The sequence below is a fragment of the Pocillopora damicornis genome, chromosome 12 (assembly GCF_964200805.1).
Source record: "Pocillopora damicornis chromosome 12, jaPocDami1.2, whole genome shotgun sequence".
In the NCBI taxonomy this organism is placed as follows: Eukaryota; Metazoa; Cnidaria; class Anthozoa; order Scleractinia; family Pocilloporidae; genus Pocillopora; species Pocillopora damicornis.
In genome coordinates this window covers 2,398,381-2,410,686 of record NC_142681.1, presented here as the reverse complement: position 1 = coordinate 2,410,686, position 12,306 = coordinate 2,398,381, and the positions used below count along the sequence as shown (strand labels likewise).

The window sequence follows — 12,306 nt, the reverse complement described above, 5'->3', positions numbered from 1 at the left end:
TTTTTTAAATTAATTTTCTTGCTTATTTTGTGTTGTAAGGACCCCTTATATTTTCTCATAGATATCATTTTTCCTTTCCTTTTTCTTCACGTCATAATGTAGTGTAATGTAAGTTCTTGGGAAGTATTGCGGTGTTGTTATTGTGCCACAATTTAAACAAATCAAGCTTTTTTTCAAGGGTCTCACAGCGAGCACACACGCATGTCGCGTGATAAGGTAGAATCATATGATTTGTAGCGTCGTGAATCACCCTTTCGATGATTATCACGCGACTGTCTGGCAAGAAAACACCTTTTCATTAAACTGCACGCAAATAAACATATTTTAGTCCAAGTTTTAAATTGAATTTTACCAATTAACATGCAAATGGCTTGTCCGCTTTCATTATAATGGTTCGAGTATCTAATTCCTTTGTTCTTGTCCCTTAACCTCTCGAAAAGAAGCTGAAACTTAACAAACCTATTGTAGTCTAAGTTTTAAATTAAATTTTACCAAATAACATGCAATTAGCTGGTCCGCTTTCATTATGATAGTTCGAGAATTCTAATTCCTTTCTTCTTGTCACTTTACAGCTCTAAAAGAAGCTGAAACTAGATGCAGAAACAAATCAAGAGATTATTATCTTAACAAAAATTTATAAGCCGAAAGATTTTGATGATCTACGAATTTTAGAAATAATTAATAATTTTTTTTATGTTTATATCTAAAAAATTCAGGAAAACAGTGTACTTGACAACTAGACAGATGTAAAAAAATGCAAATTGTACCACTCATTCCCACTCATTTAGGATTTTCTACGGTATTTGGCCGTAAGAAGCATGGGCTCCGAGTTCATCAGAGAACCCCGCCAAAATGCGGCTGCACAAGCTGCAAGCGCTGCACAAGACGGCAGCATTACCACAAAGAGTTTCCACATTCCGAAGTTGTCGATGACTCCAAATTTTCCAAAGATAACAGTGAAAGACAAACACAGAAAGATGGACTTTCTCCGTCCAATCGACAACTTCGAAGATGGACAAGTGAAGAATTAATTATGGTAAGATGAAATTGTTTGAAGGTGATATCGATGGTACGTTTTAGTCTACTGAGACTATTAACAAAAGCGGCTTAACGAATTCCACACAACTAAGACTTCCCTGGAAAGTTTCTTTGGCAATTTTTGTCATTTTTGCACTGTTAAACAAGACATCTTGAACATGCAATTAGCGAGTTTTCATCGACAAAATTTGTTATCTTAACAGAAAAACTGTTAACTTAGCCGCAATACCACATCTTGTTACATTCCTGTCGTTGGAACTATCACAAAAATATGCCTAGAGTTGTATTGCTTAATTCAAAACCTCAGGAGAAAATTTGTAAATGGCTTGCGCATTAAAGAAATTTTCCCCACACACCAATAGCGAAAAATTAATAACCCTGATAATACTCGAAGTCGGACTGACTCCTTCAAGCATTACTCTATGCTATAAATGCTCTACCTGGCACTCACTAGTTACTCAGCCATGAATATGTTAGAGGGAAAACTGACTCCTTTCTTCATCCAAGCTGTTGTTCCATATTCTCACACGTCACGATGTTCAGTCGCAGTTTTTAATAATAATAATAATAATAATAATAATAATAAAAAGTAATTAAATACAATTACCGCACCTTGTCATACCAGTCGCACTTTGTAATACCTCTTATCGCAATTTGTCATAAAGGCCCTGTCAAATTAAACACACGCAACATTTCAACACAGCATCTTACAACGTTGTGGCGCGCTACGTGTTGCACATGTTTGACCATCCCATAGCAACATGTTACAAGATGTTGGACGGTGCTTGACCAAGTTTGAAAATGGTCAAACTTCGTTGCAACCATTTTGGACGTTGCATGATATTGCGCTCCTTCACAGCATCTTACAACACGATCCAACAATGTAGCAAGATGTTGCGTTTAAATGTCTTGTGCGTTTGGCCAGGCCTTAAAAAAGCTCTTACTTTGCGATGAAATTAGTTGTCGCACTTTGTGATAACAGACCATCGTACTTTGAAATGAAATAAGCAGTAGCGTTTGTAATAATGCTTGTCCCACTTCGTAATACTGAAACTTGATATAGATGGATGGAGGGCAAAGAGCCCTAACTGTCATTCCTGTCATAAATGATGACAGGTATAATGATATAGATAGTAATAACACTAGTGATGTTGAAAATGACGATAATGAAAATGAGGATGATGACGATATTGATATTAGTAATTAAAGTAAGTTATTCTTTCCCAAACGAGGACACCGACTTCAACTGAGATCTTCCTTGGAAAGTTCAGTTATCAACTCCATCTATGCAAATGACCTCGAGGCTCCAAAATAGTGTCAATAATAACGAAAATCGGAGTCCGTCAGGCGAGAGTTGACTGCTTACACTACATCTTAAAATATTATCAATAGCACGAGGAACTAAGAGCTCAGGTTTTATGTGATGACTACAGACGTCACGTCCTAAGGACACTTTACTTTTACATAGAACCCGATGATACGAATAGGAGCTAATTTCCGATACAAACTGCCAACTTTCGCTATCATGAACAGTTGACTAAATGAATTCAAGATTTCAATGAATTCAAGTCTTAACCTGTTTTTACAAATCACGGACATTTTAATCAGCGTCTGAAGTCTAGTTGATTCGGCGGAAATCGCTTGAAGGTGTGTAGAACACAGATGGTAGCCATATATGACTTCAGTACAAGTTTAGAAAAACACCAAGATTTAAATTCCAACGTTTCTTTTTATTTACAAGTACGTAGCGAAAAGTTAAACATACACAGGAAAAGTACTTTGCTGTTCTTAATTGATTTCTACTTCGCTTGCAATTAATTGTACATTAAAAATCACGTTTATTTTCGTATTGTATAAGTAATTGTTCCACGTTTTACTGTTTCACTACAATACACGAACGGCTGCTCGCCGTGCAAATGAACCACGATTACGTAATCGGTAATCGAACATATTGGAGCGTAATCTCAGACGAAAAGCTAAGCTACGAAGACAAGGCTGTTGTGCGGGATGATTTCTTTCATCTTGACAAATAAATCTAAAGTGCTCAAAATCAGGGTTTATTTTCATCCAAAGCCCATGCAAAAGAGAGAAAGAAACGGAAATGTGTATCTAACAACGACAATCCTCCGTCACCTCATATTCTGCTAACTAACCAGTTTTAAAATGGAAATTCCATTTTCCCCTTATGTGACGGAATTGTTGTTGCAACATAACATCTTCATTTTAACACACTTAGAGCGGCGGAGTAACACTCGATGCCATAAATTAGATAAATTCTATTATAATTATTTTTATTGGGATCGCAACCTCATCGGTTAAACTTTCCTGGGAATCACCTTCTTGCTCTAGAGAAAGAATGTTTTTTTTATGATCGTAAGATATATTCACAACGAGAACTCAAATATAGAAGGCATCTCGCGCATAAAAAAGCTAACCAGTCCTAAAAACTGCCGCGTAAATAAAATTCTTAAACAGCAAGAGTAACAGCATGTATTTCAAATCTAAAAAATTCCTCTTTATAGGCACCACGTTCTGATTTTCTAAGAAAATCCCCCCTAATTTATAATACAAACCTCTCGGCGTTTTGCGACTTTGAGATATCAGCGAAATAACTTTGATGTACAATCAAACCTCCTCTGAGGGACGCCCTTAAGTGGACATTAAGGTGTGATTATACTTTTATTGCGAAAAACCTTCCATTTTTACCCGCCCGACACTTTCTCAGTTCAGTGTACATGCGTGCTTGCGAGTGATTCAATAGTTGCGTGCACATCGACCTGCGATTAACTGTTTAGAGCCTTGAAAGGTGCTCTGGTAATTAAAGTTGTACTACTCTTTAAGTTCTTAGTACACAATTTTTTATCTTACGGTTCACTCAACCCGTCGCAATCTACTGAAATCTTGATGTATATAGTATCCTCCTTGATGTAGTTACGGGTTTCAATCTCATCGTGTTTGGCGAACTTTGCTCCTCCAAAGCTAGCATTCTTTTCAAGCTTGGGTCGACCAAGGAACGGTTCATTCTCTGGACACGGGTTTGGTTTGATGCTGAATTTGATGTGTTTTCGCTGTGCGTGATCTTCGTTCTGATCAAGAAGGTAAAATGATACCCTGTAGTCGAAAGGCCACTTCAACAAACTGTCAAAAGCACCTGAAACAGAAATCGATGAAACACCAAAGGGTTAGGGGTATTTTCAGAGTGAAGACAAATAGATCTCGAGCCTGAATTCTCTAATTCTTGACTCTTGACTAATTCTTGACTATTGTTCCAATACAATGAAACCATCCGAAAAGTGGCATTTCTCAAAAAAAGGATTAGCCTTGTCAGGTGGCAAATTCATTACGTAAAACTTCCTTCATATCAGTTGATAAAGAGAACAGTTCTATCATTTTCTTCATCTGAGCTTTTTATGGTTCCTTACCTCTCAACACGCTGATGAATACAGACATGTGCGTTCCCTTTCCCTTCCCATCGCCGTTCAAGCAAACTGACGCACATAAGCGGTATCCATGCTTGCTGGTCGTAAAAGTAGGACTAAACAGTGTGTCTCCATTTCCGGCCTTGGCTTCCTTTAGCTTCCGCGTGTAGTCCTCGATTCGCCAAATGAGTTGGCTGTTTGCAATTTTCTCCAGATCTCCTACACGCTTGTCCTGTGCTTTAATGAGGTCAGCCTGCTCCTTAAGGGTGTTTTCGTGTTTTCCCAGTGTTTCATCTAGCTCTTGGATCTTCGTAAAGACTGCTTTAACATGCTCGATCATGTTGCTTTTGTAGTGCTTAGGCATTTTCTCTCTGCTGCACTGTAACAGAAAAGATCAAGTCATCTTACATTACCTCCTCATAGTATGTGGAGGAATTACAATCTCTAATTTTTTTTTGAAAACCTTCAGAGTTACCACTGATTAGTACATTCGAGAAAGTAACGTATGATAACTAAATTATACTTTCCGAAAGTAAAGGAACTCAGAATGTGTTTTGTTACGGGCACTGGAACACGTGGCAAGCAGCGAGGGTTCCACCATGAGTCCTTAATTTTCTGAGTCCATTTACATCGTTTGCAGGCCTCCCTTGACACAAGCATATTAGAAAACTGATCAATATGGACCTGATTATGAGGCAGGATGCAATTGCTGAAAGACATACCCTGTGTGTGCAGCCGATGTACTCAAATTCACACATCATCTTCGTCTTCGGACAAACTTCTTCGATGTGCTGATCCAGCTGTTCGTGAAAGAATTCAGGTTCAACGATATGTTTACAGTTTGAACTAAAATTGAAATCAATCGTTCTAACTTAAACCATGATTCATCTAGTATAACGAAGTATTATTTAACAATTGAGAAAACCTTTAATCTTATCAGACCAAGGAAAAGAAGACGGCTTAACGTCTCTATTCGAAGATAACTCTTATATCTGAACTCGATGCACTAGAACCCATGACCAGAAACACATCTCCTAAATACAACTCAACTTTAACTCAGTGAAACCCACTAAGATAATATCTTTTGGGTTCCCAAAAAATTCCCGATTCTTAATGGGAGTGATGAGTATCAACAACCAGAACTTATGAGGATGCTTTTGCTTGGCAGCATCTATCATGAAAAACCTAATACTGTAAACGCCTCTAAACTCGTACCTCATCTCGAGGAATCTCCAGCTTTTTGTCACATTTGTTTGGACATGGAAGAGGTAGTTTGGGACATTCGTCTGCCAGATGTGCCTAAACAAGCGCCAAACAAATAAAGTAGAAGAAGTATGTAATATTTGACTGATCCATTGAGAGAGTGGCCAATTAAAAGTATGTTGTTGTCATCGATGTCATCATTATTGTCGTCATCATTGCTGTAATCCATTCGGGCTTTTGTCTTTAGGAATATTTGTATAGTAACTGAGGTGGGGTATGGGTATTTTAGGAATTATGCCACTGATAAGATTAATTTCGCGTCCACTTTTTCGGTATACTTAAAACTGTGTACTATATGTGAAGAAATAGGCCAGGTGTGATTCTCGTCAGGCCATAAATTTGCGAATACAAATAACAAATGTTGATGAAGTCACTATGCTGTTGAATTTGCCCAGCCTGAGACATGACAGGGAGATGCTCCTGATTTTTACCTTTTTGTCCTCTCTGAGATGTCTATCATCGCAATATGGGCAAGCAATGATCTTCTTTGGGCAATCTTTGTCCAGATGTTTTTGCAAAAATCTCTTCTGGAACTTTGCACCACAGTCGTTCATGCAGAGAATTTCCGCGTATTCACAATTCGAGTTTACGTGATCCTGTGAACACAAACAGCAATATCATTTTAAAACTATTAGTATAAGTTGGTGTTGCAGAGAGGAGGGGAAGATGATTGTAGTTTGGTCACAGACCTTCTATATCAATCTGTATCGTCGTTCACAAAATAAGAACAGCGTGGGATTCAACGAACGCACACGCGGAGGCGAACTCAAAGGGGTTAGGGAGTGAGTGACCCCGTACTCTCGCGCTCACCTCGTGTGCATGGTCCCTCGCTTGACTTATGAAAGAAATGAATCAATGACAGTGATAAAGAAAGCCAAATCTGTCCAAAATAAGCTAGATGTGCGAGCTGCTGAGGGTGTGAAAAGTGTTCCTGATTTCCATAGGGAACCACCCATGAAACGACACCTCGCTTGAATTTACATCATTTAACACAGTGATGGAAGAAAGTAAACACAGAACACTTAGGATAAAATTCATTCTGCGAAAACCCACTTTCTTGTGCGATATGTTCTCCGGAACTTTGAAATTACTTTTGAGCTAAAAATACACCAAAAACGGTGTTTTAATGAAAATTCTTTTATATTTAGCCTAGAAAAGCGGAAAAAACGTTGGTCACCGTCTCTTGGTTTCAAAATATTTTCTTTTTCCCTCCCGAGTGTTGTTAAGGATTTAAGTTAGTTCAGTTATTGTCGTGTTCATGGGTTAATGGCGGTCCTCAGCATTCTGAGTAAACAACGAGTAATTTAGAAATTCGAAACAATAAAATAGGAAAAGCGTAAATAAGGATGAAATTCAATTCTACGCGGGATATTTTGCAGTGCACAGGTGTTTCTATTGTTTGTGATGATTCATATCCAAATTTTTATTCAAAATCATCGAGGCCCTCTCAATTTGTGTTACGTCCAGAGGCTTAACTTTGGTGGATAGTTTCTACAGGAAATTAGTCCATCTGATTTGCTTTCGAAAAAAACTGCTCAGTATCCCTTTAGATATAGCAGAATCTCTGTTTATTCTTAATTGTTTTTTCAAACGAGGGACTGACATTTGTTGTAGATCTTTTGCGTTGTTTTTAATCCAAGGAAAGATAAGGAGTTCTATTATCGCGATCTCAGCAACACTTAGACAATATGGTCACTTAGGAAGTATACTGTTTATATTAAACACATTATGACAACGAATAGCGAGAGTAATTTAAAAATCCGTGGATGTAAAAAACCACAAGAGCGAGAAAAGCCAACAAATCACTGTCTAAGATAGCAAGTGATATAAACTTCATCCGACAGCTTCAATATCAGTCGATTCTGAGCAATACAATCCCACAACATGACTGTTAAAGTCTTGTTCCTCAATAATTATTTGCGATAGAAACTATTTTTAAATATGAAATACATTTTTTAATCAAGAGAAGAAAGGAAGGCAATAATGGCCGGCTACTTACCTGATAATTCTGAAATTCTCCTTCCCATTTGCATCCCCATTCATTGTTCTTGCACTTTACGTCAAGTGCTAAGATCTCGTTGTGAAAAGCCTTGTCAAGGTAGGCCTGTCAAATGAAAGTAAAATAAACATCACTCTGTAGCCTTTGAACAAAACACGAAAGGATTTTAAAGTAAAAAAGGGTTTAGAGTAAAAAAGCGACTTTAAAAAGCAATAAAAAAAGTTTGTGTAACCATGAAATTGAATGATGATTATTCAGGGGAGAATTATCTGGCTCTATTTCCCAGAATTCTCTAGCAAACTTGATGGCTTGCGCCATTTTCTATTCTCACGCGGAGAAAATTCCCCTGTTCCTACTCTTTTACCACTACATCCTCAAACAAAACCCTGTGTATTATCGATCACTGCGTGTTAAGAGTGCTTTGATATATTTTTTCTATATGTTTCTTATTATTTGAAGCTAAAACTTCAGTACAGTCATTACAACTAGCATTTTGTTTTTTAGCAAAAAAATAGAAGTAAAGAACATGCCAGACACATTGCTTATTTTTGCGCTGCACAGAGAAACTAGCAAATCTTTGTATAGCGATGACTTTCACTCAGTTGTAATTAAGGCTGGTGCTCTATTTTATCCATCCTTAAATTGCTCGTAACATGACTCCACAGAGTGATTTTAAACTCAGGTAATTACGCATTGACCTCAGATGAGGTCGGAATCACTTTCATTTATGAAAGTAAGGATAAACGATACAATCGCATATCAGTTTGATTCACGTGCCAGTTAGACCCAGTCAATTGTTCAATCACGTTTTTTTTTTCAAAGTGTTTGTTTGGAGTTGGTGGGGAAAACCTGTGGAGATGTCCAGCTTTGAAGACAGTCAACAACAAGTATATATTTTCCCAAGAACTCAATACGAATATAAATTAAAAAAACATCTGTTTTTGATCGCATCCTGATTTCCCATTTCATTAAGATTTCAAATCAAACTAGTTGGATGGAGAACCTTGATTTTGAAGTTGTATACAAACAGATTAAAAAGTGAATATGCAAACTGCAACTTGCAGGGAATAAGATATTCCTGCTACTGACTTAATATTTAAAAAGACATTCAAGTTTAATGTTTCACGTACATCATCTTTGCTGATTGGTGTTTGATCCACCGGGCACCGCGGTTCGACCCTGTAAAAGGGGAAGCGAAAAAACATCATTGAATTCATACAGTAAAATTGGATGGTTAAAAGGAAGAAAGAAAGAAATCGAACGATCCGTTTTAAAGGCGTAAAATGGACCCCCAATTGCATGAATTTAAGTTGTGTTTGTTTATCGAGCGCCTGAGAGTTGAACAGATGAAATTCATTACTCAGTTACGTATTACACTAAACGAAAATTACTTCTTAGTCTTCGCATTTATTCTATTAAGAATGCCTCTATACCCCTCTTGTCCGAGAAATGAGGGTTATAATTAGAATGTAACGCGAAAGCAATTTAGCATTGGTTTTTCCTTTACGTAAGTACTTTGAATTACATTAATTCACAATTGAGTTAAAATAACGAACGTGTAAGATTTTCATTTCGCGCGGCTGTATCGTTTCACGACTTTTCACGATACGAAATCGTTTTCTAATAATAAGAGACTAAAATTGCTAATATTAGAATCAATTATTTTGCAAAATTTAACACGCTCTGAAAATTTAACGTAAATAGACCAAACTGCTTTTTGCAAAATCCTTGCATTTTTAATTTTGTCAAAATGGAAGCGATCGCGGTTACTAAGTGAAAGCTAAAAATGGAAACTTTAATTTTCGCCAAGTAAATTCAATCAGCAAAGCGGCTTGAAAATCGATATGAAAACGCGTGGTTAAATTAATTCGTCGCACGCAATGATGAATTTAGAATGCGGTTGAAACTAATAACTGCAGAAACTGAAAATGTGCATCTTTATTTCACGAAGATAAAACAATAGCGCGTCAAAATTGTATCTTAACGACCAACCTTTTTAGCTCGTCGAAACACTTGCAACAAACGCGATGTCCGCACTCCCTTATAAATTGAACTGGATAACGGAGAACATCCCCGCAAATTGGACACTGATACTTCTCTTCCAAAGGATACACAAATAGTGACAGATCAAACTTCTCCCGCTCTAACTGGCTTGGAGCAGGGCTTCCACGACTGCTTCCCCGAGACTTCGCACTTCCAGTCGGACTGTGACTTCCTCCGGTCATGTTACTTTCCTAACATTCAAAGATCAAGACAATTTCAGCCACGTTTGAGTCATGTTCGTGACGCTGCGGTAAATGAAAACAAATCGTTAAATTTTAAACGACGGTGAAAACGAGCGTAAACATTTCGTGTGATATACCAGACGCCTTTGTATAAAGATAGATGAAATGTGTTCGTTCAAAATAACTTCAAGGTTTTGCTAGTCAATTCTATCAGGTATGATAAATTATTGAATAGAATGTTATGCAATGAATGATATCATTGGCTGAAAGTCGACAGTTGCTTTCAGGCGTCAATCAACAAAGGTGTTTTGCAAGCAACGTCAGACCTCGATCGACTACTTCCATTTTTCGCTCCAATTTAATATCTTCACTGATGCCATACTCAAACCTTTGTCACTTGGATTTGAATTGTCAGATCACGATAGTTTCCTAAGCGAGAACATTTTTATGATTTTTTTTTGATAAACTATAGGTTCAATAAGTTTTGATTCTTTCAGGAAACTAACATCCACTGGCGGAAAACGGAATGAGCCACAAAGTGGGATATACAATTATTCATCGCGGAGGCAGTTAATAACGAAAACTATGATATAACAACAAAAGTAAATTATAGAAAACGAATGAACTCATGCTTCATACGTTTGTTTCTAACTTCACAGTTTGCGGTGATAATAAATTTCCGAAAAACCAAAAAAATAAACGAAACAAAAACGGCCAATGATCTTGTGCGTCATTAGAAAATGCATATGAAATGTATTGAAAAATAATTTTTTTTTCTGGTGGCCTTTTGAGGTGATTTGTTTATAAATTAAAATTATGTATATTTTTACGTCTATCGTAAACTTCTTCGTGACTGAGTTGAGTTCATCCGATATACGTCTTTATTGTTTTCGCCCAACATTCAAAATATTTTTACTAGGTTCGTGTTCAATAAAGACCATTAAGGAAACTTTGCAGTGATAGTTTTTTCCTCTCTGAAAACATAAAAACTTGAAGATTAAAAAACAGCCGACTTTCAAAAGCTTCGACATTGAAACTTTACAATTTTCGATACCGTTGGTGAACATGAAGTGATTTCGCTCCGAAACATTTTCACAATTCCATCCATCAAATCCCTCTATGTATGCTGACAGTTCAGGTCTACCGTTCAATTTGAAACTTAGTAGTTTGTTTGCACGAATTTTACTGAACACGCCGCTTTTTGAAACTAAAACCTCAGAAAAATGTCAGAATAAAGATTGTGCTCCGCTTCCCGTCAGTTTAGCGGTGAAATTCAGCTAAAAACAGTGCTTATTATTCACCATTGTTCCACAGTAGTAAAACTATATCCATCAGCCAGCTAGCACTTATACTCAGTCAGCAATTCACATAATACTGAGTATCGATAGCATTAATTAGCCTTTCTTCTGACAGTTTACCAGGAGGAATAAAATTCTAAACGTGAGGACACACAAATTACTGACTCTTACAACTCCTCTTTCCTTAAAATGTGTGATCAAACTAGACCACCCCATCTTAAAGGATTTTTAAAAATTCCACAGCTACGCAAGGAAGTGCTGTGTGTGTAAAGGCCATAACACATTGTCAGCAGAAACTCGGTACTGTTCTTCGAGAAAATTTAACGCAATATCTTCTAAGTTAAGTCGAAATTTTATCGCAAAACGACCTTGCTCGACCCTATTTTAACTTATTACCCGCTGTCTTTTATTCCTAACAGAGTGCAAAATTTACGTGATGTTTTCCACACCAATGTAAATTTTCGGGGATGTTTTTTGCGGTCCAAGCTAAGAATCATAATCTTAGTGCACTGACAAAGCCAAAAAAATTAGCGTGCCAGCAAGAATTAAGATGAACTCTTAGATCACACTAAATGATCGGTGTAAACCTCATCTATGTTCTGCATAATTTCCCGGAGCGGAAGAAGCAATGCTCTTAGTTAAACGACTTCGTCTATCAGATACCTCTTTGTCGGGGTATTTCTCTCCATTTTGAGAAACGTTTCCGTTTAAGTGTGGTGATTCTTGAACAGTTTGGCTCGATCCGATATCAGGCATCTTGTTAAACAACTTCAAAGATCGTAGCTTTTTATCGAAAGCTATCCACACGAAAGAAGCCGCGAACGCAACTTATAAAAACCAACTTTACCGCAATACAGCACCTGCCTTCAGTAAGGTTCCACAACTGACCAATCACAGCAGGCGTACCATGTTCTTTTCACCTGCCACTTCAAAACGTTCGCAACTCAACGAATCAGGCCGAAGGTTTAAAGATGATTATATATTTGTTGTCATGCTTAACAAAATAAACCGAGAGCGAACTTTCACTCGCAATAATTTTGGTTTTTACAATGAAATACTGAAAG

At 37.2% G+C, this 12,306-nt stretch overlaps 2 protein-coding genes across 4 annotated transcripts; one reads left to right on the top strand and one right to left on the bottom strand.

The window, feature by feature from the left end:
* The first annotated feature begins 621 nt into the window (after nt 1-621).
* LOC149036070 (uncharacterized) lies at nt 622-5,236 on the top strand. Its single transcript, XM_089190649.1, has 2 exons — nt 622-1,036; nt 5,098-5,236. Exons 1-2 carry the CDS (start codon nt 755-757, stop codon nt 5,128-5,130), a joined length of 315 nt encoding a protein of 104 aa, XP_089046775.1. The 5' UTR covers nt 622-754; the 3' UTR covers nt 5,131-5,236.
* Nucleotides 2,748-12,131, bottom strand: LOC113684441 (TNF receptor-associated factor 4). Of its 3 annotated transcripts, none has more exons than XM_027201821.2 (9): nt 11,906-12,131; nt 9,712-9,953; nt 8,850-8,898; nt 7,720-7,824; nt 6,152-6,316; nt 5,673-5,756; nt 5,180-5,257; nt 4,461-4,836; nt 2,748-4,189 (listed from the first exon to the last, which is right to left on the bottom strand). In XM_027201821.2, the coding sequence occupies exons 1-9, from the start codon at nt 11,996-11,998 to the stop codon at nt 3,903-3,905; spliced, it is 1,479 nt and encodes a 492-aa protein (XP_027057622.1). In that variant the 5' UTR covers nt 11,999-12,131; the 3' UTR covers nt 2,748-3,902. The 3 variants fall into 3 exon arrangements, with proteins under 3 accessions (XP_027057622.1, XP_027057631.1, XP_027057639.1); XM_027201830.2 differs by having other exon boundaries at nt 9,712-10,007; nt 11,906-12,103; XM_027201838.2 differs by lacking the exon at nt 11,906-12,131 and adding an exon at nt 10,082-10,174.
* Nucleotides 12,132-12,306: the final 175 nt, after the last annotated feature.

Excerpts from the sequence above, each read along its gene's own strand:
- LOC113684441 (XM_027201821.2), bottom strand. The coding sequence starts at position 11,998 with ATGCCTGATATCGGATCGAGCCAAACTGTTCAAGAATCACCACACTTA. Across the intron at positions 5,258-5,672 it reads TGGAGATTCCTCGAGATGAG|CTGGATCAGCACATCGAAGA; the intron begins GTACGAGTTTAG and ends TTTCACGAACAG. Across the intron at positions 4,190-4,460 it reads ATTCATCAGCGTGTTGAGAG|GTGCTTTTGACAGTTTGTTG; the intron begins GTAAGGAACCAT and ends TTTCTGTTTCAG.
- LOC149036070 (XM_089190649.1), top strand. The coding sequence starts at position 755 with ATGCAAATTGTACCACTCATTCCCACTCATTTAGGATTTTCTACGGTA. Across the intron at positions 1,037-5,097 it reads CAAGTGAAGAATTAATTATG|GCCTCCCTTGACACAAGCAT; the intron begins GTAAGATGAAAT and ends CATCGTTTGCAG.